The sequence below is a fragment of the Colletotrichum truncatum genome (genome assembly GCF_014235925.2).
Source record: "Colletotrichum truncatum strain CMES1059 chromosome Unknown Contig_0002, whole genome shotgun sequence".
Classification (NCBI taxonomy): Eukaryota; Fungi; Ascomycota; class Sordariomycetes; order Glomerellales; family Glomerellaceae; genus Colletotrichum; species Colletotrichum truncatum.
In genome coordinates, this window is record NW_027222399.1 from 4,814,942 (window position 1) to 4,841,759 (window position 26,818).

Here is a 26,818-nt window from a genome sequence, read left to right on the forward strand (position 1 = left end):
GGCCGCGAGTCAAGTGACAGTCCAATTCGGGGAAAACGACTTGTTCGCTCGCAATCACAAGCCGGCACCCGGCATTTTGTTGGGTCTTTTTTTCCCACCCTTTCTCGCTTCTTCTGACAGAATTGATAACTTACAGCGATGTTTGTGACGATGGGGGTTTCTCCCTATTTATCAGCTGCATACAAACTACCTACGTGACGTGTGGCGGCGACATGCCCTAAACAGTGACAAACGGCCCTCGGCCCTCGGATCGGACGCCGCTCGAGAGACATGGCCAAATTGGGTTCAGCGGACGTCTCGCAAGGGTCCGGGGCCTCGAGATGGGTGATCCCGGACATCGCTCAAATGGGTGGTACAGTTTGGGCACGCGAGAAGACGGCGACCACAACAAGACCTGTTCAGCATGCCTACCTCGGAAGTTTGTATCATGGTGCTACCCAGCGGCCAGCCGATCGACTTGCCTAATGTGTCTGTCTTCGTGCTTGTCGAATGCTACGCATCCTAACCAAGCTTTATGGGGTGCTTCATCTCATCGCATCTAAGTTCTACCATGTGCTTCCATGGAATCTGATGTTCCATTTTGCACCTGCTGGACCAGTCCTTCGGGTCTGGTAGCCTTTACAGTTATGTTTTAGATTGACCACATCTGGGGTTCGCAGGACGAACTCGTAACAGTCCGACCGACGCAACCGAGATCCCTCTTGTCTCTTCTAAGGGAAGGGGAAACACGACCAGATTAGTCTCTTCGTATTCACGCCAGACTATCTGTCGGCTTAATCAATCAACCAATTCTAGCAATCCGGAATCCGGAATCCGCCCTCCGCCCGTCCGTCAGTGTCGGCCCCTACCATCTCGACCAAGTGTGCCTCCTGGGCGCGGGCCTTCCCCAAGAAACAAGGGGTTGTGGTTTACGCCAACGGCAGACTATGATAAAAACGGGCAAGCCTGATCTCCAATCTACCGTCCCCCCAACTTGATCTATTGGAGCTAGGTCAGCAACGTGGGTGGGATTGGGTGACAAGGGCTGACCGTCATCGTCGGAGCTCCGGCCGGTGAAGCAACCGGACAAAGGAATCCATCGCCCCACACTTAGGGAGGGAGTTGTGTGCTGGGTCACTCGCTGTCCCTGCGCAGGTGTGCATTTTTATTTTTATTTTTTTCGGCCCTTGCCTCCCAAACGTTGAACGAGCGTTGCATAGCGGCCGACCGACCGGGGACATTATTGAAGCAAAGAAGAAGCGTAACTTTTCCTTTTTACTTCGTCCTTTCGCGTCTTTCTCGCTCTTTTCTCCCTCCTCTCTCCTCTCTTCAACTTACCCGACCTACGAAACTTCGGTCCCGAGAAGACACAGATTTGGCATTTGCCTTACCTCACCCTTGCATCAGCCTTGAACACTCGCCTCAGCTGGCTTCGGCCATCTCGCTACTTACACATTCTCACATACACACATTACCCCAGCCAAGGCCAACAATGCCAAGCGCAACATTGCTCCCGCCGGGACCGGACACAACCCTCCATCTCCCGCGCATTCTGTGCCTCCACGGCGGCGGCGTCAACGCAGCCGTCTTCAAAGTCCAATGCCGCGCCCTTATCGCCCGCCTCAAGAACCACTTCCGTCTCGTCTTCGTGGACGGGCCCTTCATCTGTGCCCCGCACGAGTCGATAGTTTCCGTATACGGTGACTACGGCCCCTTCCGTCGCTGGCTCCGCTGGCTCCCAGAGCACCAGTATGTCGACGCCGAGACTGCCTCCGCTGAGATTCACTTCCAACTCCGCATGGCCATGGATGATGATGATGCCCTTGGCGCCACAGGCGAGTGGGTTGGTCTGATGGGCTTCAGCCAGGGCGCGAAGATTAGCGCGAGTTTGATGTACACGCAGCAGATGCTGCAGCAAAAGTACGGACGGAGGATTGCTTCCGCAGGCGGCTCAGCCAACTGGAAATTCGGAGTGCTGCTTGCAGGACGCGCGCCGCTCATCGTACTGGACGACAGGATAGACCCAGCCCAGGGCGTTGGTGATGCAGCTGAGGCGAGCGTTACTTTCAGCGACTGGCCAAATGGCACATCGCAAGACCATTTGCTCAGGTTGCCGACGATTCACGTACACGGCATGAAGGACCCCGGTTTGGAACAGCACCGGAGGTTATTGAAGCAGTACTGTGAGCCCGGCTCAACAAGACTAGTCGAGTGGGACGGTAACCACAGGGTTGTTATCAAAACTGTGGATGTCGATGCGGTCGCGAGACAGATTTTGGAGCTGGGTCATGAGCTTGGGCTTGTTGACAACATCGAATAGCACAAACGCACACTCATCATCATTGCACATCCTCGCACTGTAAAATCATGACTTGCTTTTATTATTCCCTGTATTTTTCATAGGCACACATAGACCTCAATACCAGATCTGCAATTCTCGTCGTCATGTGGTATAGACCCCCGTCGGCACAGCGTGGTAGCCCTTCTTCCCCACCAAGTGCGTCAACTCGCTCCTCCAATCCTCCCCCCTTGCCAGCTTCTCGACGACTTTCTCAATGGTCCACTCAGGCTTCCATCCGAGTTCCCTCACCGCCTTGGAAGAATCGTATACCCGGTCCAACCTGCCCAGGAACGACCATCCGAGCTTCTCAAACACGGCGGCGCACTGCGGCACCGCCTCGCGGAATACCGCACCGGCGTCCGTGTCCAGCCGTGCGAGCGTCTCGGGGTCGTCCCGTCGGAAAGGCGGCGGCGCCGAGATGATGTACTTGCCCCACTTGATCTCAGCCGCCTTCTGCATTCCGCAGACGATGGCGGAGACAATGTCGGAGATGTCGGCGCGCCGGTATGCTAATTCGCACACCTTAAGATTGGCGTCCGACAGCGCGTTCCTGCGGTCCTCGTCGTCGTCTGCCTCCGGGAAGAAACGGCTCGTGCGGAGGACGAGGACGGGCAGAGCGGTCTGGTGCGCGATGAGCCCGCAGAGGTCTTCTGCGGCGCACTTGGTGACGCCGTAAATGTTCTTCGGTATCGGCGTCACGGACTCGTCGATCCAGGCTGCTGGCTGGCCTTGCTTCGGGGATAGTGCCTTGCCGAAGGTTGATGTCGTGGAGATGAAGATGAAGGATTGTATGCGCGGCACGAACTTGGCTGCTTCTTCAAGCAGGACGAGGGTCCCTGTGATGTTTGTGTCGACGAAGGCTGATTTCGGGTGCGAGGCTACGTGAGGCTTGTGGAGGGTTGCCGCGTGGATTATGTGTGTGATTGACGGGTTCGAGGAGAGGATTGATGAGATTAGGTCGCGGTTGGTGATTGTATCTGTGATTGTTGTCGTCGCTGACGGGAGTATGTCGATTCCCAGCGGGTGGTAGCCGAGAGACGGCAGGGACAGCATCAAGGCTGCGCCGAGGTGGCCCGAGGAGCCGGTCACGAGGACCGTATATGGAGGTGAGGCCATTATGAGATGATTTGAGGGTGCTAGGCGATGAGATGGTAAGGGAGCTCAGGTGAGGAATTTAACGGTGCTTGATGCTGGTTTTTTTGCGTCAAGCCCGGCGTGACTCATTGGTCGTTGACGGAAGGGCGCGGCTAGCTCCGGTGATATGACCCCATCCTGACTATCGTCTAGTTTAACGAATAGGCGTGGTTGAAGCTGTCATGATCAAGAACCACTGTAGTTGGCTTATTTTCAAATGCCAGAATAGTTCACGATTAGGTAAATATTTAGTAATCTTGCAGCGGTGAGTGAACTACTTTTATTGCTATACGTCTTCCCAACAACACTTTCGCGATGGCTTCAAATGAGATGACAGTCGTCAAAATCCAGGAGAATGAAGTTCTTCACAAAATTGACATCATTCTTCACATTCCAGTGATTGAACGGAGAGATTGAACATCCCAGTTCAGTGGTCAGAAATAGACATGGGCGTTGTTGTTGATTCGTAGTTGGGTTGTGGCATGTGATCCTTTAGTGCAAACTCAAGACTGACTCGATATAGGCTAATAATTGAGGATTAGTTGAATTGTGCTGAGTATATGCCAGTTGAGCATGGTTCTCGAGTAAGTGACATACAGAAAACATTCGCGCAACCTCAAACAAGTCGGCAATAAATAGCTTCGCTTCTACCTCGCAACGCAATCCATGCCGCAGAATTACCGAACCAGGAATGCCCTCCGTCTTAACTTTAGGCGTGCTTTTGACGTCTCCTTGGCTTCCGGGATCGCTATTCTGGCAGTGCCCAGCCTCTCATGTGTGTCTTGTGCACCCTCACTTCCCACGTGCCACAGCACCATCAAAATGACATTGTTTATGTTCATCTCGTTCAGCGTCCCATATCCGACTTCTATCTGTGAATCCGACTCCCCGCTTTCCAGCGAGAGACTCTTACCGTCATGTTTGAAGACGATTGCCTCCAACTCACTCCCCAACAATGCATCTTTATCCATAACAGAATCTGGCGTAAACACGCCGTATATGACTTCCTCTTCGTTAGCAAAAGCCTCAAAATAATAGTGCTCTTCGACGTTGGCGCCTGCTAAAATAGATCCTGAGGAGTCCGTCCCATGTTTCATCTGCCCATGCTTCAGCCTTATGGTCATGGAAAGTCCCTCGAGGCAGAGTGACCGTCCGGTCTTCAAACTGGGTTCATTTATATGAGGCCCATAGACGTCGTGAAACTTTTCAAAATCCAGCATTCCCCAGTTCCCTGTTTCATCCTCCGCCTCCACTTTGATCTTTATATCAGCGTACGGAGACTTTAAGCGTTCCACGGTACTGGAAGCCTCGAAGATAGCCTTGCCGGATGGGGGTTCAACATCCTCGGCCCGATCGAAGCTCAACTCTAGCGGCCCTTTCCAGCCCGTCCATGACCAGCTGGGAAATCTCGGGTTCCGCTGTGCAGGCTTCTTCAACTTCCAATCTAGAGCTTGTAAAAGTCCCACTGTTGCTGTCTGGGGGAGAGGTGAGCTGATCACCGAGTTCCCTTGTGCCTGCGATACGGTGAGTATCGGCAGACCCCAGAAGTGGCCGAAGGGCGGGTCTGTCGTTGCACCTCGGCTGAGGATGCCGAGCATGCCGTTGAGCGTGTCGCTGTTGAAGCTAAGTGATCGTTTCATGTACTCTTCTATCAGCCCGAAAATCGTCGTCCCCTTGTCCAGACTCAATGCCATTGGAAAATTCCGGACGCTGTTCGCAACTTCTCCATACATTGGCGGCCAGGCCGGCGCCCCGTCCACGCACTGGAATGCCGTTCCGTACCTGAAAAAGATGTCGTCTGGGGCGTACACCGCCTCCGTGCAATGCGAGAAGTTGCATTCAAAGTACACCTGGTACTCCGTGAAGATCAGCCGCCGAGGGGAAAGGATCCCCTCTTGAAAAGTCCAGCCACGCTGTCTCCACTTGATGTGCCTCAGAAGATCTTTCAAGGATGGAAGAGAAGATACATAGAGGGTATCTGAAATTGTGACGGATGGTTGTCGGAATCGAGGCGTGGTGCTCACACCTGGAAGCCCAAAGTCGGCGTCTTGGCCGGCTGCGGCGATGATAGTGAACTCCGCCGCCTCATAGATGATGTGCATGCTCGCCAACTGGGCCTGGGCTTCTATTCTCTTGTGCGGATCGGGTTGTGCCTCCCCCTTCTGGTCGATACAGTACCTGTCGACCCAGAGGTACTGTATTCCGAGGTTTTTAGTAACCTCGAAGGCGTCTTCGACCACTTTCGGCATACCAGTTTCGTCGCTTTGTTTACCCCAGACGTAGCTCAGAGCAGCGTAGCCGTGACCTTCAGGTAGAGGAACTGTCTCCCTCGTTGAGGCGTCCATAACCTTGAACCCAGGTATATCCTGAGCCGATTGTTTGCTGCGGTTACCGCAGCCGTTGGGGTGGTACTCAAGACACGCAGATATCCAGTCTTTTAGAATCCCATAGTCAATGCTAGAAGGCGAGATCTGCCTTCCGGAAAAGCGACGGCTACCTTTGTCGTCCATGAAAACAGGATATAGATACCCCGAGGACCCAGAGTGCTGGCTCAAAGAGACACCTTGATATTGCGGATAGTAAATATGTGGTGCTTTCGGATCGACAGCTAATATAGTGGTATCCTGGAACTTCCGAGCTGCTAACAGAGGACCGATATTGTTTCCTTTCGCAATGGGTTCTAATGGCTGGAAATTGACGTACGTAGCAGATACGGCGTTGAGTTCGTACGGCCACTCCGGATGCCCATGGGCAGATCCCTGTAACCTTGTACGAACGGCAGCTAAAGCATTACAAAGAGGACAATTCGTTGTCTTAAAATCATCCGGGAAACGACCCAATTCAACTAGATTCCCCTGAATGGCGTTGCGACTACAGGGTAGAGTGCCTTCGTCTGCGACCTCGTTAATCAAGAACAGTCGTAGTTCTTCTGCTCTCGCGGTGTCCGCGGCACCCTCCATCCAGAGGTACCATTGGTTCCTTGAATCTTTCCCATCATCGCTATTTTCTGAGTCTTCAGCACCGTCCTCTCCAGCTGGCGCCGAAGTGATGCCTGGAATCTTTGCAGCGGAAGAAATGGGCATGTCAACGGGGTTAGGAAGGCAACCGAGCGATAAACCGGCACATCTGCTGCAGAGCTCTATCTGACCTTCAAGCACATCAGCTTCGGAGGGCGGGCTCTCGTCTCTTGGCGAAGCAGTCGTAGGCAACTGCCTGATCTGTCGATTTAATGAACCAAGAACGTCTTCAATTGGGTATGTCAAGGTTCGTTTTTCCTGTTCTGGGTCCTGAATAGTGGCACTGGCTGCTTCCTTCACAAGCCCGGATTGAAATAGTCCCGATAGCCTATCTGCCACCCAGACCATCGAGTCGTTAACCCATGGAATTGATTCGTTCCGAAGATTTTCTGGTGCCGGCACGAAGTTGTTATTTCTCGCGACGCTTTGATGAGTTGTCGCGTCATTTTCGCTAATCGCAAGAGGATCCATTGGCTCGCCGCTCGAGGTGGTGTGAAGCGTGCCAGTATTGTTACGTGACATGAAGAAGTGCGGATGTTGATGATATTGTTCTGGCTGGCGACTATCCAACAGTTCGTAGACTGGAACCAGCAACCAATGCGGTGGGTGTCGGCTGTTTACTGTACAACTTTCGCCATTAGAAGTTTGGCCAAGCGGTGCATCACCAAGGCGCTTATAACATGTAAGCTGAAGATCGCTTTTCAGACCAGAATTTGGTTACATTGCATGAATGCAGGAATCAAGAGCTTCTGATTGGGCTGAGCCCTGCCAAATGAGCGGAACCTTGCATGGAGCGTCTTCACTTTGCTGACTGATGGGCGGCTATGTTCGCCTATTGAAATAAGCCAACCGTGGGTCTTCTCACTTGCCAACTTTTGGATGCCGTTAATCTATTTGCTCTGCTTAAGTTGGTCAAAGTCAGAAAGTTCATTCCAAAAAGAATCTCACCACCGTTAATTAAAGAAATTTGGCGATGCTTTTCATTTCCGTATAGCCTACCGCATCCCCAGACAGTCGACTGCATCATGCGTGTTCCCCTCTCGTCCAGAGAAAGCTCGCCTCTGTCAACAAAGCGGCTATCTCACGCGAGTGCCGATGAACAGACTGTTGAATCCATTTTTCCAACCGTAGGCGCTGAATACAATGACGACGAAAGGTTACTTTCGATAGAAGATGGTGCAAAGGCCGAGAAGGCTTCGTATGGCAGCAAATGCTCCTCAAAGATACTGTATCAACACTTCGATGACGACGAAGATCCATTCTGGTCAGACGAATACCCAGAAAACGTACCCCTAGCTGCGGAAAACGACGAGACAAAAGAATGTGCGATTCTTGTGAGGAAAAGTAGGGGGTAGCTCAACTTGCTAGATTTCTGTGGTACTAACTGGAATGTAGAGAAGAGTGCCGATCCTCGAAAATCCTTGGAGATTGACAGTATAGTCATTCAGAGTCCTTTCCTCAAAAAATCACTTGAAGGAGCTCTCGCCGACTATCCCGACGTAAATCTCAATTTGGAGCGTGTGGAATTTAACGCTCCGTTTGGTCCCTTTGTACATCGATGGGAATCATTTATCGCGACTCTAACAAGCAAGGAACACGATGAGGAGACCCGAAATCACCTGAAACTATTGCACAAATCTATCGCGTCTGAGGTAACAGATACAATAAGAACTATCAAGGACTACAAAAAGAGCAAAGTTGTTGACTTTGAACGACTCTGGGCCATATTCGAACCAGGATGCAACGTATTAACCACCGAAAACAGCCAGCAAATGGCAGCAAGGTTTGAAAGAGCAGACTATATCGAGACGAGAACTGGAATGCAGTTAATGCTCGACTGCGATGTCATCAACTGGAGCGAGTCGAGCTTCGGCTGGGAGCATAAGACTTTCCAAATCCCCGCATTCAAGGACACTATCCCAATTCTGGCTCTTCCAGTATTTCCCCTCAAGAGCCATCCAAGAGTTTCCTCGATCTCAAAGACACTAGTCGAAAGGGGAAAACTTTTCGAGAAACTGCGCGGCATGCAATACAGGGCCTATGACGGCCAGGCAGTTCAGGTCGTAGAGCTGCAACAGAGCTTTGAAATCCGAGAAAAGGTGGTGAGGGTACAAGAGCGTGTTATTGTCGACGCCACCGCCTATGACAGGTTCAATCCGCACGATAGCACGCTGACACATCCGATCATCAACGACAACATGAAGGACATAGAATCTTCGAGGTTTGGACATGCAGAATATAAAGTCATTCCTTTGGACCACCTAAACAAAAGCAATTCCGACGAGTCCTTGACGGATAATCAACGCCTGCTTTGCGTGCCAACGGTTCGGGGATACGCCCTCAAGACCAAGCGATGGCTAAAGCTCAATATTTCTTGCGTACGCGAGATAACCTTTAATGAAGAGGCATTCAACAGCCTGGTTCTGCCTGGGAGCTACAAAAGGCTTCTGGGAGCCTTCATTGAGAGTCAGTTGCAGTTCAAAAACGAATTCGATGACTTTGTCTCCGGCAAGGGCAAAGGGATAGTCATTCTGCTTTCCGGAAGCCCGGGAACCGGCAAGACTCTTACAGTAGAAAGCGTGGCAGATGTTATGAAAGCGCCACTGTACAGTCTTACAGCCGGAGATCTCGGGACAGGCAGCGAAGGTGTTCAACGGCGCTTAGATGATGCTCTCCAACTCGCAGCTGACTGGAATGCGGTTCTTCTCATTGATGAGTGCGATGTGTTTCTCGAGGCTCGAAGCAACAATAATCTCGTACGCAACGAGCTCGTTAGCATTTTTCTGCGGACTATTGAGTACTATGAGGGCATTATGTTTCTGACGACGAACCGACTCAACTCGATCGACCCCGCGTTTCAATCCCGTGTGCATCTTAGTCTTGAATACCCTGGCCTCGAACAGTTATCTCGTAAGGAGATTTGGTCAGGCTTTTTGAGCAGAATTGCAGGTGGCGAGCAAGGGCATCATTTAACGGACAGCGAAGTCGAGAAGTTGGCTGCTCTGGACTTGAATGGGCGGCAGATTAAGAATGTCCTCAAGATGGCAAATCTTCTAGCGTGCTCGGAAAAGAAAATGATTGAGTGGGAGCATGTAACGAGCGTTCTAGACGTATGGCGTTCCAAGGTTGACTAGGCTTGCCCATTTTTTAAGGGTATAAAATGCGACTGAAATATTTTGGTTATAGTTGTTGCTTGGTATGCCGGAAGGTGACTTTGCGGCAAATGGCAAATGGACAGTAAACTTCAAACAGCGCCTTGGCTCATTTCGGTTTTCAGCTGCTCCGGTGTGGGCTGAAGGTAATCGATTTCACCGAGAAAGCCGATTCCTTATTACCGTTTGAGTACCAGATTGTCGCAAAGTCTCTAGTTCCGTCCACGCAAGGGCTCGCAAATGCACCAAGAGACCTATCTGGTCGAGAAGAAGACTTACTTGAACATCCAAATGGCTGCCGTGATTTCACGTAAGCTTTATACCAGGTGCTTCTGTTTCCACGACAGTTGCATTTTCCCCACTCACGCACATCCGATTCTGATACAGCACAGAGCGCAATGATTTTGCTGACTTCATCATGCCGGTTATGTATCATGGGATACTTTTGACCCGAGATATGTTGGCAATATGCAGCCAATTCAGAAGAGTGGGGCTTTCCATGATATCATAGGCTACAGATACAGCCCTGGGCGTATCGATGTTTGCCCTATTGCCCAGGCAAAGATGCCGCCGAACCAACGCCAGTTTCAATTCAGGGCGGCTTTGGTATTCAACCCTAATATTGGTACTCTGATTCCCAATGCACCTGTCGAGTTCAGACATGGCGTTGTACTTCCATATCAGGATGTCCGCCCTCCTGTACAAGTCTTTCGACAAATGCCTGATGCTCAGGTTTACTCTCCGAGAGGAAGAACACCAAAAGCGTGACCATCTGCATCTCTGACAAAAGATAAAGAGAACCCACGATTAAGCTGGTATGATTGCGGTCAGTTTTTCGTTAGCATATGCTATGCGGGCATGTAAAGAACCTTGTTATTATCTACTTTGCCGTTTTCATGAATGTCAGTCAACTGCAAGGACAAAGCGTGCCGGTTATTATTGGACGAAATTGGCATTTCAATTCTTTCTAAGCATGCACAACTCGTCATTACTAATTCTTTCTTTGATTTTTGGTGGCTAAGTAGACTGAGCTGTGTATGCCTCTCTGCTGGACTGTCTCTATGCCCTGTTGAATGCGCCCTGATCTGTAGTGCGTTCGCTAATATTTGTACCATTTTTTACTACACAGCCACTCCATTTAGGTGAACATAAATGTATGTTAAACTGTATGAGCGCAGAGTAACTAGCAGTATGTTACGTGATTTGATAGTTCGCTATTGCTGTGCGCGTATTGAATCTACAGATAGCATGTAACTAGGGTACTTGTTTATTAAACGTAGTTTGAAGAGTTGCCTATAACTGCTGAGAAAGGAAACTAGCTGTCAGGCCACCGGATACACGGCCCCTCGGCATGCTGCTTAGAAGTGGGTTTCAATATGTTAGAAAAGCATGATCCCGGAAAAGATTAACCCAAAGTGGAATTGTCGATCTCTCCAGCACCTAGCTTCGAAGTTCATCCACCCCTAGACACTATCACAAAGCAAACGACAGAAGCATGATTGTAGATCAAGCCCCGACTGACGGACAAAAGAACTCGGATCCTTGTTTACACGCGCGGCAGGCTCACACTTGAGCATCTATGTAGAAAGCTACAGGACTGGAGAAATTGTGCGTGCCTAGTTCCACACATGTCGTAATGCGATGCACCCTGATGCTTTATCGTATGAACATGTAAAAGCTTGATGTCCCACACACGACAGATGTTTAAATAACCCCTAAATTCCCATCTCGAGAAAGTAGGTATCATTTCAAGCCCATATCGACCCAAAAACCCCATCATGCTTCGTTTCTTTACACACGTGCTTCTTGGCGCCACCGCCATTGTCTTCGCCGCTACTCCCCCGGGCTTCCGGCCGTCGACTGACAAAAGCTTGGCTGTCGCCTACGGAAACATTTCGGCACTGAACGGCGTAGACTTGCCTCAAGCCTGTTAGTTCCTACTTGTAGAAAAATCATCGCTAAACTAACCATAGCAGTAACTCGGAATGAGCCCATCTTTGGTACCACTGAACCTCTTGTAGGCACGAGCTTCACGATCATCATGGTTGATATTGACATTCCGACCGAAAACCCTCCCGCCACGGACACTTACCTGCATTGGTTTCGGACGGGTTTTGTCCAGGACTCATCTCCTACTTTGTTGAGTCTCAACAATGGCTCTGCTTATTCTATCTACCAATTCCGATCAAATCACGGTGATCAGGCGCACTACGTTAGCCCGGCACCGCCGGCTAAAACCCCTCTCCGGCACCGATATGTTGAGATCCTGGTCGATACTTCCAACATCTCGGGGGAGGCTGCAACCATTATGGGGGGTGTCGCGTCGTTGAATCGTAAGGGTGTCAATGTGGAGGGTATCTTAACGCAGGCGGGGTTGATTGATAAGGTTGTGGCCGGTAACTGGTTCACAATCACCAATCCTGGGCCAGAGGAGAACTCCTGAGAGTGTATACAATTAAATACTTAGATACGCTCTTACTGTTAATAACTATCTAGCTCATAGTCCACTGGAGTAGCGTGGGCGATCAGGGAGGCTAAAAGTATGGTGTTGGGTTTGCGCGAAAATTGCATGCACATATACATATGCTGATTGGTGGTTGACGGATAAACGAGCATCAAAATGCTTTCTTTGTAAAAGAAAACCGCAATTTAGCATAACATGACTAGCCTGTCCTGCATACTGTTGGGATCGAGAGAGGCACATTCTGTGTCGTCGTTGTACAAAAAGGCAAAAGGAAATTCCGGAACGGGGAATTGAACCCCGAGCCTGACGGAGCCCTCGTATGAGAGCGTCAAATGTTGACCATTACACCATTCCGGATTTGCTTATGCTGATCCTGCCCCTGTAAGATTTCATAATGGTAAGAAGCTAGGGGCTGCTAGCTCCACTTCTCTGAACGACGTTATTTCATGCAAACCAATGATCTGCAAGGATCCATTTGTACTATTGGACAACTTGTCTGGCAAGACATTTCTCGTCTGCTCGGTTAGGACCTCATTTCGTAGCTCTTCCAGCCAATAACTCACGAATAGACCAGTATTTCTTTCAAAGTGAATTATTACGTGATATCGTTAAATGTTTTGGACTAGTAAGAAACTCTGCCAACAATGTCTGGTTTAGAGATGTCTCCATATAGGAAAGAACCTGGTGCTGGCCTCCCATCTCAGTGCGTCTATAGCATAACCAAATTTTTCCAAATTGAAACTGAGGTACTTGGCCCATTGTTAGTCTCGAACCAAAATGAGCTTCTGCTCCATACTGTCTCCATTCAAAGATCTTTCAAATCACCACGTTAGTGATTGATAACAGTTTACAATTGCCTTGACCGAAGACTTGAGCCTCACATGTATCTGAGTACATCAGTATTGACTGGATGTGTAAGCGGTATAGGATTCCAACCTTCTAAGTGTTGTCCTATTTGCTCTCTTTTGTACATACAATGATGCTGAATTGTAACCAGTCTGAACCAAAATTATCAAAGATTTGTTTACCTCATTCAGGTCATTATTATTAGTATTTTAAGATGGGTATTATTTAATCTGACTGCTTTCTAAGAATCAAATGCGCCGCTTTCGTTGTAGTCTTCTGATGATTCGTTTCGACCAGAAACTCTGGCCCGAAGGCGTTGATAACACGTTCATCTTTTGAGACGTCTTCATTCCCATCTGCCGATTTGAATCCATTTGTGCAAAACGACTGCCATTTTGCGGCTTCATTTACAAGAAACGTTTCCAGAGATCGATGCGTATAGGGGATGTTTGGATTCAAACTCGTTTTCCCTTCAGCATTGGTATCGAGAATTCTGCAAAACCACTTCGTAGACTTGTCCTCGCCGACAAAAACTCCAAATATGCAACAGAGAGGGCCATCGTTGGGACGAAACGTGTCGCAACTGACGCGTATCATGGTGCCGTGAACTTCATTTACGTGGAACCGATGCCAAGATGATAGGGTGTTTGCATTTGGGGGGCCGGCAATCGTGAACCTTTTCATCTTGATGAACCCCGCCTTTGACTTATTGTGCTTCGGAATTGCTTCAATGTTTGTTACTGCCAAAGTTGATTTTGAACTGTTGAAAACCAGAAGCAGAACTGCGAATTCTCCCAAGGTGAACCTTTCATCGAACGATCTGACGGGAGAGGCCTGCAGATCCCATCCCGGTTCCCTTGAAGGGACGAATATGTTTTGCGTTTTGACGCTTACTCCGTCGGCATTGAGGGAGCCAAGGTTCTTCCAGTGCATTATTATGGGGCGAGGGGAGTCGCGGACAACTTTGTAGGTATCTGCGGTCAAGGTCTTTTCCAGAGGCAGGGCAACCAGAAAGCCATCCGCAGTGCTTGCGGATAGGATGCAGATATATTCGAACGGGCGGAGCCATTGATCTACGATGGAGCGCGGCATCTGAGCCAAGCTTACGATGGGAAGCTGAATGGATAGCCCGAAGTTCGTCATTGAATAGGGCGCTAGCCTGCTCGTCTCATCTCTCGCTGGCTGGTATCCCGCGGCATTTCTGAAATTGCGAGGAGAGGGAGCTAACATGCTCGACCAGGATACCGGGTCGTCCTCGTTCCACGACCAACAAAATAGTGACTCATCTGTCGATATTTTGAGTATTTCCTCTTGGAGACGCGTGAACGCTCTCGTGCCTTCACCGTACAGCAAAGGCATGTTGATGTCGAAAATACCCAACATACAGTAGGCCATATCTTCGACACGCGTGGTTTTGCGGCGAGAAAGCCACGACATACGCTCTGCAACGCTGGCTGCGGAGATACGTGTCCTGTGCTTCATTTTCTTATGGTACAAGTAGGTGGTACCAATGTTGGTAGTTTTTGATATAACATCCGCTAGGGATTTGCGTGTTCCCACCTGCCGCCATTCACGGGAGAAGAACAGGACTTGCTGAGGAGCCAGAAGTTCTTGTAGCGTCCAGCCGCGCGTGAACCAGTGGCTTTTGGAGACTCTGGTGAACAAGGCGCGTCTACTGGTACTCTCATCTGGATCGTTCTCTTCTGATACATCGGAAAGGTAGGCGTAGCAAACTTCGGCATTTCTATACCAAGAGAACATAGAGTTGATAGCTTCGGAAAGCTCAGCGGAGCTCTCTTTGTTGATGCAGGTTGTGTCAACCCAGAGGTACTTCAAATCGTGACGGATGGCCTGTGTTCTGGCCAATTCGATCTTTTGAAATCCGCGCTTTTCTCTTGCGTACGCGAGATTCTTCCAGTCTTGGAAAGTGACCTCTTCAGGGCCCCAAGTGTGAGAGAGGATGGCATAGCGGGGGATGTTGGTGCCGAAGAACTCCTTCAAGGCGAGAGTGCGGGTGTTGATAAGTCGCATCGGGACTGAAGAAAACAAGCATGGATTCGGATGGGGTATTATATGCCGTTCGTTCATGCGCTGAGAAGGCACAACTATGCTGGGGCGCGGTAAGAGGGACGAGAAAGTGCGCTCCTGCTGACCGACTGACAACGGCACCAGATCCTTCGAAAAACGACGTTCTCATTTGTGATGCCAGCTGGCGCCAGGGGAGAGCCATCAATCTCATACCACCCTAGGTATACACTCGTTTCCCATACAAAACTAACGGAGTCGGCATTTTACCCATGAAAAAACAGAATTCAGGTTCATGTAGATGCCCAACAAACATTTAGACAGTCTTATCCTGATTAAAAAAAAAAAAAAAAAGGAGCACATCTCACACCCTGTAAGCGGTGGGCCACTTGACTGCGTGACGCCTAGCTACTTGGCACAGCCCCCTAATTAATTGAATCCCTGTACTTTCGAGGCTGCGCTAGGCTTCCTTTCCAACTTACTGGGCTCCGTTGGAGCCCTCCACGTTTCGAGGTTGCACAAAAGGGCTCGTTTCCAGGTCTCATCTACTGTGCTAGACCAGATTCCTTACACATCTTGTCAGGTCCAGTTGATATAGTACCATATCAGAAGTTGGGAAATTGACGTTACCTACACGAAGAAAACCAAGCCTCCCGTTCAAATCGAGGTCCACGTACCTGTTATTTTGCAGATATTTTGTCTCATCGGCTGCCGCCTCAGCATCACGACAAACTCTCATACCATCAGAAGAGCTATGTCTGGCTCATCAACCAAGAGGCGGGCTCAGAACTCCATCCCAACAGGTCACAAGCGCCCCCGCATCGAGTCTTCCAGTGGTCGACGCGATGCAGTTGACGAAACTTCGAGAATCGAGGCATCTTCTAGTACCGCAGAAAAAGCTGGCAAGATATGTCATGGATGTCGCAGAATCGATTTAGAATGTATTTTTTGCGAAAACATGCGAAATGCAAAACTTTACAGAATCTGGGGCGGTCGACGGTTTTCGTTGCGACACATGAGTCCACAAAACAACTGTCCTTTGTGCAAATTCTTCAATAACGCAAGGAGCCCTCCAATAAAAGAAACTGAAACCGATCCGACATATGAATTGCGTGTTTTCCCCGCAAAGGGTGAACTTGGTGCTTGGAGGCTTGACTTTGACGACTCGCCGGGCTTTGTCGTCCTTCCTTCCAGCAGTCATTATCCCGGCTCATACCAAGATACTCAAGGAATCATTTTGGAGCTCGCCGATATACCTAATAGGCTTTGTGGTCGTCAGATCCAGCCTCGTGTTGACCTCTCTCTCCTCAAAGGATGGCTGGGGTTTTGTGATAACAATCATAAAGCGCTCTGCAAGAAGCCCATCTCGCAGATGCCCCAAGGCTTCCGCATGATAGACTGCTCAACGCGGAAGATTGTGTCATGGGAGAGTGCTGTCGACCCCAAGGACTACATTGCCCTCAGTTACGTCTGGGGAAACGCTGAGGAGGGCTATGCGGTCTCTACAGACTCTCTTTTGGGCCCATTGCCCAGAACCATCGAGGACAGCATTCTCTTAACAACTAGTCTCGGCTACCGGTATTTATGGATAGACCGGTACTGTATTCCTCAGGATAACATCGCAGGCAAGCAGTTGCAGATCCAGAGCATGGGACTCGTCTACGAGAACGCCGTCGTGACAATTGTCGCCGCAGCCGGCGATGGTCCTCATCACGGGTTACCCGGAATCAGTGCGACGCCTCGAGAATCTCAGCCCAGCGTAAAGATTGGAAGCAGGACGCTCGTGTTTATTCCATACCCGAAGAAAGAAATTCTGAACTCGAAGTGGAACAGCCGGGGTTGGACTTACCAAGAAGGACTCCTCTCGCGAAGAAAGCTCATTTTCACTGACACACAGGTGTATTTCCAGTGTAACGCCATGCACTGTCTCGAGAGCATCCAAATTTCTCTCGAGAGGCTGCATATACACAAAAATATCCGGATGCAAGACAACGTGGATATGTCTAGAGTCTTTCCCCTCCGAGGACTCGGCAAATCCACCAATGATCTAGAGGACCGGCTGGGAGAGTACCTGCGACGGGATCTCACGTTCGACAGCGACATATTGGATGCCTTTAGAGGGGTTCTGTCTGCGTTTGAGCATAAGTTCTCAACGCCGATGAAAAGCCTTCACGGAATCCCAATCTACTCAACTTTGTTTTCGACGACGGATTTAGAAGCTTTCGTTTTTGGCTTATCATGGTGGTCTGTTGGCCATCAAGAGCCACAACGACGGCCGGGGTTTCCAAGCTGGACATGGGCGGGATGGAAACTATCAGGAGTTTCGTTCTCGTTTTACGGCGCAACGCGGGATCCAGCAACGCCTTCACTTGTTGATATATCTGTAGAGTATGCCGATGGGCTAGTGCTTCCGTGGAGCGAGAACGAAGATCGAATTCTCGCTAATGACCGCTCGGGATCCCCTCCCAGCTTTCTTCGCATATGCGGTCCGACTTTCGAGGTCCAAGTATCTCCAGATGGCGAAATATTACGGGACGACGAAGCTGGGATTTTGGAACAGCAGATATCACGACGCATGGCTGGCAGTATTCAGGATGCGACGCGCCGGTATCCGTACAGTGCTCATCGGGCAAAGGCAAACGACGACGGCACTTTTTCGCTCACCTTTCTTGTTCTGGGCCATGCAGGTTATTCTATAAGCTTTCTTGTCCTCTGTCAGCCCGAGGGTTGCCTCCATTTTGAGCGATTTGACTCCAGTATGCTAGTAAAGCGCACAGTGGAGTTAGGTGTCAAGGCAGAGCTGGCTATACCCGATGCGTTGAAGGGCTTGACAATGAGAGAGGTCCGGATAGGATGAATTTAGGATATCACTGAGGCCTTCATGAGGCATTTTTATACGCCAGGGCGACAAATTTGTGTCGTGTTTTTTTCTTGCACTTTCGAAAATTTCCTTGCCTCGTGGTTTTTTCCACCGATTGGTACTCTATATCTTCAAAACAACTAATTCCTTCCCGTAAGTGAAAAAATCTTCCATAACGAGCCGTAACATGTTAATTGGGTTCTGATCAGACGTTCCATCCCAGTGGATTGGTAATTGGTACAAGCGACCTCCTCCCTCAACCGCTGCGTACCTTCATGCATCGGAAGGCCCTACGCAAGCGCGCGGCCAGTGTTGTCCGGGTCAACTTCGAATAGTCGATGTGGCAATTGCCACGGTAGTAGTCTAGATGTCAAGCCTGAGCTGACAAATTGACTAGAGAGATTGCTCACTTCAGTTAGCGTACGGGATTGATGGATGCTAACTCTTCCAAGAAGTCGCCTCAGTAAGCCATGGTTTTCCGACTCGACTAGAATACTATGAGAATTTTGTTAGACGTAAAATTTGAGAGTGTCTCTTTCTTTATCAAGAAATACCTAATTACGGAAATGTAAAATGAACAGTAACCTGAATATCCTATCACAACATCCATGGACATGCGAATTGGTTTGTCGCAGTTTCGTACCGAAAATCGTGGGGTTTCGGCGATAGTGTTGTTGACTAACCAAAGAAAGGCAGACTATTGTTTGTTTGTTTTTCCTTTTTTTTTATTTCTTATTTTTTTTTTTTTTTTTTTTTTTTGCCAATGTTCCGGTAGACTAATACCAAATCAAGTTGTACACCCCGTACTCCGCTATAATACCTCAACATAAGGTACGAAACCAATAGCATCCGACAACTAAAGGATGCGCAACTTCTCTACTGTTGTTCCAGTTTACAACTTGTAGCGACGGTCCTTATAAAAAGCTGCGTAAGCTGCAGTTTCTCACGAGTCGTTGCCCAGGCGGAGAGTTCTGACCGTTGTGGATGCGCTCGAGTTCAACGAGTCATTGTCACTCGCAAAGCCTGATAGGTTTTTCTGGAACGCTAAAGCTCCACCCACGGGGCCCCGTCCGACCCAAACAGGCGAATAGATCAAAGATTCGCTTAAGTTTTTTTGGGTTGCTGGCCGATGAATCGAGATTCATGGGTTGATGATGTCATTCTCGATGAGGTTAGCCGAGTTAATTTTTCTTTCATTTGTCGCCACGTCGACCAACCCCATCGGTTCTAGAACCCCCATAACCCACACGTGTGGTCGATCGAAAAGTCGGTTCAGGAGCGGGGACGCGTCAATCTTAATCCCCCCTGACAGGAAACGCCTCCAACGATGGAAGACTGAATAGGTTCGGAGCGAAAGTTGTGTTACTTGAGACTACCGAGGCCTCACCGAGGATACACCCCAGGATAATCACGCGTCAGACCACCCTGCATTCCATCACCCGGCGAGACATCAATGTCAACCTCCGCCGAGCCCCAGCGCGAGCGGGAGGTCCAGCGATACCTCCAGAGTTGGCAGGTCGCCCAGGGTTCTTCTCTAAATGTCGCCCTCAATGTCGAAAGCATCGCCGCTCCTGACCTGCAAAGCAATGGCTGGAAGCCCAAGGCTTCTCCTGACAGGACTCTCACAGCCTTTGCTCAACTGGCTGTGCTGCGACTTGACGTCAGGCGCGCTATGGTATCGCTGATTGACTCGACAACCCAGACCATCCTCGCCGAGGCCACTCAACATATTCAACTCGGAACTCACGATGACGCTGCCAAAACCGCGGACCATGAGACCGTGAACAGCACCAATAGCGATTTATGGCGTATGTAGATTTTTCCAAGGACACATGATTTAGTTGCACTGTTTCACGACACTATCCTGCCCACCAATGTCATGAGATTGTGCTTTCTTTCTTCCCTTGTCTCAACGCAAGAGTCATGGAAGGAGGCCTACCTTGCAGTGCCCATATGCTAACGATGCAAACCTCGACTAGTGGGCGCCGCTATCCTGTCCCGTCCGGACGCCGTCTGCGAGCACTCTCTCATTAACACGTGTACTGCGCTTGACTCCAAAGACCAACCATTCACCGTTCCTGGTCTCATAGTCCCCGACTGCCGTTTCGACTCACGCTTCAGCAAACGTCCATACGTACTGTCAGAGCCAGGCGTCCGCTTTTACGCTGGTGTGCCCATCTTTTCTCGCAATGGCCACAGAATCGGCTCATTTGCTGTCTCTGATGAGCGCCCGCATGATGGGTTGACTGTCAGTGAAATCAAATTCATGCAAGGCATCGCCCAGACTGTCATGGAGCATCTTGAATGGGCGCGAGACCGTGTTGACCGGTTCAAGGGTGAGCGCATTGTCCGTGGATTGGCAGCTTTCGTCGAGGACTGCTTCACTTTGAGCGAGGACCCTACCTTGACCAAGGATAATGTGTCGCCAAACCCGTCTACAATGCGCCCACCTGAAATGCCGCTCATCTCTTCAAAACGTCCGTTATCGACATCTAATTCTCACTTTCGATTTGGCAGTTCCGGCTCCCCCCGGGCCTCGCTCTCTATGCGCCTACGTAATGAGGCGCCTGGCTCTCCTCCTCAGTCACCACCAAGGCATCAGAGACAGACGGCAAGACCGAAATTTGATAGTATTTCAAACATATACCACCGAGCAGCTGAAATCCTCCGACGCTCGACACTGGCCGACGGAGTCGTTTTTCTAGGAGCCACGGCTACGACATCTAAGCAGCTCAGCCGATCTATCAGAAATGGCGGATCAAAGTCCTCTGATGAGGATGAGCAGTCTGTGCCCGTCACCTCGGGATCTGAAGGTGTCGGAATCGACAGCTCTGACTCTGACACATCGCCATCATCGAGACCCTGCAAAATCCTCTCTTATTCCATCACCGACGAGCAGACACGAGCAGGCATGGAACAGGGCCCTCCACTTTCACTCGGAACACTTGAGAAGTATTTCTCTTTGTTCCCCATGGGTAAGACTTTGTCTTTCACAGAGACCGGAGCCGGGGTTTCCTCCGAAGACGACAGCGCAAGCGACAGAGAGCCCATGAGAGTTGGGCCGATATCTGGAGAGAGGTCCACCGAAGGCAGACGCCGGAGGGTAAGGATGGATCACGAAGAGCTACTTAAGAAGATCCCCGGAGCAAAGTCAGTAGTCTTTGTGCCGTTGTTCGATTACAGTGAGGACAGATTTGCTGGAGGATGCTTCCTTTGGACCTCTGTTACCGGCCGCATGATGAACCTCGATCAAGACTTATCGTACCTCCGCGCTTTTGCCAACAGCATAATGAGCCAGATCGGACGTGTCAACACCCAGAAGAACGAAGTGGCAAAGACAACCTTCATCGCTAGCATGAGCCACGAGCTGCGAAGTCCCCTGCACGGAATTTTGGGATCCGCAGAGCTTCTCACGGACACCGAGACTGATACATATCAGGCCGGTCTTATCAGCTCGATTTCTACATGTGGAAAGACGCTGCTCGATACTCTAAATCATGTGCTCGATTACAGCAAAATCAACCGAATCGGTCGCGCACAGATGAGAAAGAGTGCAAGGCAAAATAGGCCGGTTGTTCTCTCCTCCGACTCCCTGGAGAGTTTGAGTATGACGGCAGTGGTGGATCTGGGTGTCCTGGTTGAAGAAGTGGTTGACACTATTGCGGCCGGGCATGCGTTCAAAAAGCTTGCGGGTGCTGGTGTTTTGAAGCCGACAAAAGCTGTCAACGGCCAGTTGATGGAGCCCGTGACGATTGGGAAATACCAAGCTCCTGGCTCTGAGGGACCAGTGTCGGTGTTACTCAACATCTGCCCGAGGACTTCGTGGCTTGTAAAGACACAACCTGGTGCTCTGAGGAGAATTATAATGAACTTATTCGGCAACGCTTTGAAGTACACTTCATCCGGGTTCGTTCTCGTCTCCCTCAGTAGCCAACCGAGACCCGACGGGTCAAAGGTCAGTACCTTGATACGGGTGGCCGATACTGGAAAAGGCATGTCGGACGATTTCCAACAAAATAGGCTCTTCGTGCCGTTTAGCCAAGAGGATTCCTTCCAGCCTGGTACTGGTCTGGGTTTGAGCATTGTCAAGCAGATTGTGGATTCTCTTGGCGGGACGCTCGAGGTCAAGTCAGAGCAAGGACGAGGAACTGAAGTCGACGTGCACCTTCGCTTGGCCCCTGCCACTGGCGAAGCAGCCCACCAACCCGACGAGCTCATTCGGTCCCTTAAAGATCGAACAAGAGGTTGCCGGGTTGTGGTGCTGGACGGAGAGGAAAAGCATCAGCCGACTTCTGTTGTTCGGCAAGTCACCAAATTGCATGAGGTTCTCGCCGAGACTTGCACATCGTGGTTCGGAATGCAAGTCGAGAGGGAAACTCCTGACAACGTTGACAAGGCCGACATCTACGTATATTGCGAGCCACCTCCTATAGAAGCGCTGGAGAGGCGATTCAGGGATCCCACAAAAAGATCACCTCGAAAGATCCCTATCGTCATCGTCTGCCAGAACGCCGAGGAGGCGATCCATCTGTCGCACAAGCACACGAAAATCTTGGCCGAGATGTCACAGATTGTCGAAGTGATACCGCAACCGTGAGTCTAAACTCTGTTTCTGAGGGCAACCTCTATATATCCACTGCAATGCTAACCCAGTTTCTAGATGTGGCCCGAGAAAATTTGCCAAAGTCTTCAGTAATTGTTTCAAGCGAGTTGAGGCTGCGGCAAAACTCCCAAACGGAGAGCTCATATCAGCTCCCTCGAAGATCAAGACGAAGCAGAGGGAAAAGGAACAGCCTAACACCTCTGCAAAACTCGACGATAGGGTTGTCGTTCATTACGACCAACCTTCGCCATCCGTCAAACAGGAAGTCGCTTCCACTGAAGCAATCGCTAAATCCTTGGATGCGCCCGAACTACAGGAAGAGGCTTCAAATCCACAACCTGCAGGTCGGAAAGACAGCAAACTACACGTCCTGCTCGTCGACGACAACAAAATCAACCTCAAGCTTCTTGTCATGTTCATGAAAAAGTGCGGCTTCTCCTACGAAGAGGCCGAAAACGGACAGGAAGCAGTTGATAGGTTCATAGAGGCGTCTGGCGTTTTACCTTTACAAGACTCACCCCAACAAACCAAGCAGCGACCATTCGACTTCGTTCTCATGGACATCAGCATGCCTGTATTAAACGGCTTTGAAGCTACGAAGCGCATACGGGAATTTGAACACGAACACCGAATCACACCGCCCGCAAATGTTGTTGCTCTGACAGGCCTGGCGAGCGTCGACGCAAGGCGTAATGCCGAGTCCGTGGGCATTGACGTTTTCCTTCCAAAGCCGGTTCGTTTTGCCGAGTTGAAAAAGCTGTTGTCAGCTGGCGAGACTCACGGGTAATGACTTTTTGCGAAGAGTGTGAGGCTGGCGGATTTGGTGTTTACTCGCTGGTCGACGAAACAGTAAATATCAAGTTTAGACTTATAGACACATTAAAGAGGCAGAAATAAATTTCTTTCAAAACCATCAGTCTGCTGTAGATCGAGGCTCGTGTATAGGTGAATGCGTAACCTCCATGTTTATGTGCTTGGAGCCTGACGACTCAGCACCCGGAGTTTATCTGACGAAATACTCCAAGAAAAGAATGCTCCGAAAGTCACATTGAATTTGTTTGGTGGGTTCTACATCAAGGATCGATGAGCTTCTAACGCGTCCAGGTACGACTACTCTTGCTGAGAAAAAATGGGTGACTGTGCAGGGTCATAAGTCGAACCGAAGCCCGCAGCAAGCACGCCGCAAGCGTCATGCACCAGTTGCCGACTGATCTGATGTACACTAACACAAAGGTCAGAAGACTCCTCATCTCCTACGGGAAAGCAATTACTCACCCAGCAAGTACCAGCACAGAGTGAGTGGCGCCCTTGTAAACTTTCGTCTGGACCTCAACACCCGCATCTTTCAACTGATCCGCGTACTTCAATCCTTCGTTCGTGAGAAGGTCCACTTCCGCCACGGCTACCCACGTCTTGGGGCTTTTCTTAAGAATCTCCTCAGGGGCAAAGCAAGGCGATGCGTCCCATTTCTTCTTGTCTTCGGGTTGCGAAAAGTAAAGGTCCTGGTACCAGGTCATGCGACCTGGGGTCAACCAAGGGACGTGCTTAGAGAGTGCCCATCCTGTCTCCGCGGTGGCAGTGCTGTCAATGACAGGGCAAATGAGGAGTTGAGATATGGGATCTGGAGTCACGTTCGCCAGAGATGCCTTCATGGTAAGGACTGCGGCCAAGTTGCCACCGCTGCTGTTTGTAAGCTACATGAATAGAAAAGGAGTAATCCGATTCACTAACGCTGAAAGCCCGGCAACTGTGATGAGAGAGGTGTTGATGTTAAGACGTGAGGCATTCGAAGGTTCAACTATCCACTTGAAACCAGTAAGACAGTCATCCACGGCGGCCGGATAGACATGCTCAGGCGCATGGCGGTAGTTTATCGTGACTACCACACATTTCACATCTGTGACGGCTAAATAGAGTGCCTCAAATTAAGAGAGCTTAGAACTTACATTTACAAACATGAGTCAAGAAACCGTTCTCGCTGTCTAGTCCGCCGTTGACCCAGCCACCTCCATGCAACCACACCATGCATGGCCACCCTTGTGGCGGTGCTTCACCTTCCGGTACGAACACGCGCACCTGAATTCCATCTCCCAACTCCTCATCCCAAGTCTTACCGACAGGCGAGAGCTTTTGCGTGGTGTGGGCGAGCGGGTTGGGTTTGGACCGCGAGGCAGGATCCCAAGGCTGCGCCTCGGAGGGTTCCATGAATTGAATTATGCTATCATGAAGGGCGACGTATTCAGGGTCCAGCTGCGCGCGGACCGAGGGGTGGATGGGTTGGTAAATCTTCCTTTCTTCCGACATCTTGGGAACGTCTAAGGTAAAACAGCCAAAAAAAAATGCCCAGAGCAGTGGTGAAAATGAGGGGGTGAGGTTGTAACTGGTTGACGTGATTGGTGTGGAGCTACGGAGTGAGACTTTTTTGAAAGTTTGCGAACGGACCCATTGCAAACTGTAGTTTTTCAAGCCAATTCGGGCGATGAAGTCCAGGAGGCCCACATTCTGCTCGCTGTGAAAGTGATACATTTTGATGGGAGTGCGCAAGTCTATCATGTAAGGTAGTTCAAGTAGGGTTGTCAACCACGTCAGAATTGCATGCCGAAAGGAAAAATCGACTGTCTGGTAATTTGGCCATAAAATGGGTCTCTGCTAAAGGTTGCTGGTAACTTATTGGCACTCACAACATAGACAGAGTTCCCAACTAGCTGGCTTAGAATACTTGCTGGGCTGCATAGTAACTGCAATTACTTGCATATTTAGTTTGTAAGAGTAACATGCCATCTTCATAGAATGGAAAGAGTCGTTTACATACTAAATGTAACTACTTTAATAGAAGGAGCCTACAGTGTGTCTAAATACATCTCAATAATGTGTGACATTTTGTTCGTCCTGACTAGAAGATGCCGAAACGAGGCGCAATATCAATATGCAGTGTCCAAGTCTTTAAACGTGCAATTCGTTTCTCTCAAGCAACTTAATACCAGTCTCAAACTACAGCCCCGTTAACTAACATCTGATACTTTAGAATCCCCTAAGGTTTGTCAACTACAACCTTAAACAAACTCCGATATATTGCGTAGTAATTGAGAGATATACAAAGACCAGCTCTATCCAGTCGAATTCTGCTTGAAGCCTGTAACATAGTTATGTATAGTTTCGTACTACCTTCATTAGTGGTAAATTTATGTCGTCTTGTGTTTGGCACGAGTCGTATGGCTGGTGGTTAATGTAGTCAATCAATTTACCATTCAGATTTGATTGGGCAGTCAAAGTAGATATGGGACCCTTGAGTCCAATTAGACGACCCTGGTGGTACAATAGTCCAGCTCATTCGCTAATAGGATCCCCTCCCGGCTCATGTATCCACTGATATCGATGGCCTCTGGCGAGCTGCATGTAAGAGATACGAAATACCTATGATTCCCGCAGACCAAGGTGATTGACCACAGTAACAATCCGTGAAGCTGACCGGCCCGGAAAAGTTACAAGACGGAGAGCCCGTATGTTTAGCGGAAAAGTCGAAAGAGCGGACCGGCAATATTTACCAGCTCAGGTGGTTGGGCTTGGCAGTATGGCGATGCTGCAGGGCTTCTTAATATGACATTGTCACCGCCCAGTTACATCCAGGATAGTGCCAAGGATCTGATGCAGGTGAGCCGGCCTAATGATAACCGAGGGTTCTAATCGATCGACACATTCGCCATACGGACGGAACTATTCTCAGGAAGAAAAAAAAAACAGCATTTATCGCTGATTGGTGTATAATTTCGCAAAACCTTGCTGATTAGGAGAGTGCCCGCGACTTTGGGGCCAGTGGCGTCCAGGAACCCTCAACGCCAACTTCCACAACCGATGACTGCCGTACCGGCATTTGTGATTCCTTGCAGGCCCTTCATACTTCCGAGCGGTGAAAGGGTGTAGAGATGATTTATCTTTAGGGTGGCCCTTGTTCTATCTTGGAGTGCCAGCTTCCAATGGCTGCGAAAGCCACATGAGGGAGAGACGTCGTTCAAAATAACTCAAAGCTTTTTGGTTAAAGGGCTCCCATGGACCCAAATTAAGCATACAGGTAAGCTATTGGGGTTCCCCGCGGCGGATTACCTCCCCAACCCCTTCCCCGCAAAGTCATAGCAGCATGGGCAGACCCCGCACACGTATTGTAGCTAGGATCTGCTTTTCCGTCTAAATCTCGACGCCCACATTAGTAGATCTTCGTATTGCCATATTTTTCGGTTTATGGTTCGCGCTTTTGCCAAGAAATGAAGTCACCAAGAGGCATATCCCATAAGGTACTCATCGGATAAGCAGATGGAAATACACGCACACACGATTCATTGCATGGGCGGGTGTTGGGTCAGTGAGGGGAACCTGGAAACACTGGATATTTACAACATTTA

At 49.8% G+C, this 26,818-nt stretch overlaps 10 protein-coding genes across 10 annotated transcripts; 6 read left to right on the plus strand and 4 right to left on the minus strand.

The window, feature by feature from the left end:
• Positions 1-1,471: 1,471 nt before the first annotated feature.
• CTRU02_204275 (citrinin biosynthesis oxidoreductase) lies at positions 1,472-2,299 on the plus strand (the record flags this gene model as incomplete). The annotated part of the gene is made up of 1 exon (XM_036728367.1): positions 1,472-2,299. The coding sequence occupies one exon, from the start codon at positions 1,472-1,474 to the stop codon at positions 2,297-2,299; it is 828 nt and encodes a 275-aa protein (XP_036580076.1).
• A 123-nt stretch (positions 2,300-2,422) lies between these two features.
• CTRU02_204276 (UDP-glucose 4-epimerase) lies at positions 2,423-3,436 on the minus strand (the record flags this gene model as incomplete). The annotated part of the gene is made up of 1 exon (XM_036728368.1): positions 2,423-3,436. The coding sequence occupies one exon, from the start codon at positions 3,434-3,436 to the stop codon at positions 2,423-2,425; it is 1,014 nt and encodes a 337-aa protein (XP_036580077.1).
• Positions 3,437-4,131: 695 nt separating this feature from the next.
• On the minus strand, positions 4,132-6,993 carry CTRU02_204277 (tol protein; the record flags this gene model as incomplete). The annotated part of the gene is made up of 1 exon (XM_036728369.1): positions 4,132-6,993. One exon carries the CDS (start codon positions 6,991-6,993, stop codon positions 4,132-4,134), a length of 2,862 nt encoding a protein of 953 aa, XP_036580078.1.
• Positions 6,994-7,496: 503 nt separating this feature from the next.
• Positions 7,497-9,605, plus strand: CTRU02_204278 (AAA family protein; the record flags this gene model as incomplete). Its single annotated transcript, XM_036728370.1, has 2 exons — positions 7,497-7,815; positions 7,867-9,605. 2 exons carry the CDS (start codon positions 7,497-7,499, stop codon positions 9,603-9,605), a joined length of 2,058 nt encoding a protein of 685 aa, XP_036580079.1.
• A 582-nt stretch (positions 9,606-10,187) lies between these two features.
• CTRU02_204279 (uncharacterized protein) lies at positions 10,188-10,391 on the plus strand (the record flags this gene model as incomplete). The annotated part of the gene is made up of 1 exon (XM_036728371.1): positions 10,188-10,391. One exon carries the CDS (start codon positions 10,188-10,190, stop codon positions 10,389-10,391), a length of 204 nt encoding a protein of 67 aa, XP_036580080.1.
• Positions 10,392-11,401: 1,010 nt separating this feature from the next.
• CTRU02_204280 (uncharacterized protein) lies at positions 11,402-12,066 on the plus strand (the record flags this gene model as incomplete). The annotated part of the gene is made up of 2 exons (XM_036728372.1): positions 11,402-11,552; positions 11,600-12,066. 2 exons carry the CDS (start codon positions 11,402-11,404, stop codon positions 12,064-12,066), a joined length of 618 nt encoding a protein of 205 aa, XP_036580081.1.
• A 1,092-nt stretch (positions 12,067-13,158) lies between these two features.
• CTRU02_204281 (Vegetative incompatibility protein HET-E-1-like protein 2) lies at positions 13,159-15,021 on the minus strand (the record flags this gene model as incomplete). The annotated part of the gene is made up of 1 exon (XM_036728373.1): positions 13,159-15,021. One exon carries the CDS (start codon positions 15,019-15,021, stop codon positions 13,159-13,161), a length of 1,863 nt encoding a protein of 620 aa, XP_036580082.1.
• A 691-nt stretch (positions 15,022-15,712) lies between these two features.
• Positions 15,713-17,815, plus strand: CTRU02_204282 (tol protein; the record flags this gene model as incomplete). Its single annotated transcript, XM_036728374.1, has 1 exon — positions 15,713-17,815. The coding sequence occupies one exon, from the start codon at positions 15,713-15,715 to the stop codon at positions 17,813-17,815; it is 2,103 nt and encodes a 700-aa protein (XP_036580083.1).
• Positions 17,816-19,271: 1,456 nt separating this feature from the next.
• CTRU02_204283 (sensor histidine kinase response) lies at positions 19,272-23,208 on the plus strand (the record flags this gene model as incomplete). The annotated part of the gene is made up of 3 exons (XM_036728376.1): positions 19,272-19,626; positions 19,798-22,411; positions 22,479-23,208. The coding sequence occupies 3 exons, from the start codon at positions 19,272-19,274 to the stop codon at positions 23,206-23,208; spliced, it is 3,699 nt and encodes a 1,232-aa protein (XP_036580084.1).
• A 323-nt stretch (positions 23,209-23,531) lies between these two features.
• Positions 23,532-24,725, minus strand: CTRU02_204284 (AB hydrolase superfamily protein; the record flags this gene model as incomplete). Its single annotated transcript, XM_036728375.1, has 4 exons — positions 23,532-23,643; positions 23,697-24,101; positions 24,153-24,318; positions 24,368-24,725. The coding sequence occupies 4 exons, from the start codon at positions 24,723-24,725 to the stop codon at positions 23,532-23,534; spliced, it is 1,041 nt and encodes a 346-aa protein (XP_036580085.1).
• Positions 24,726-26,818: the final 2,093 nt, after the last annotated feature.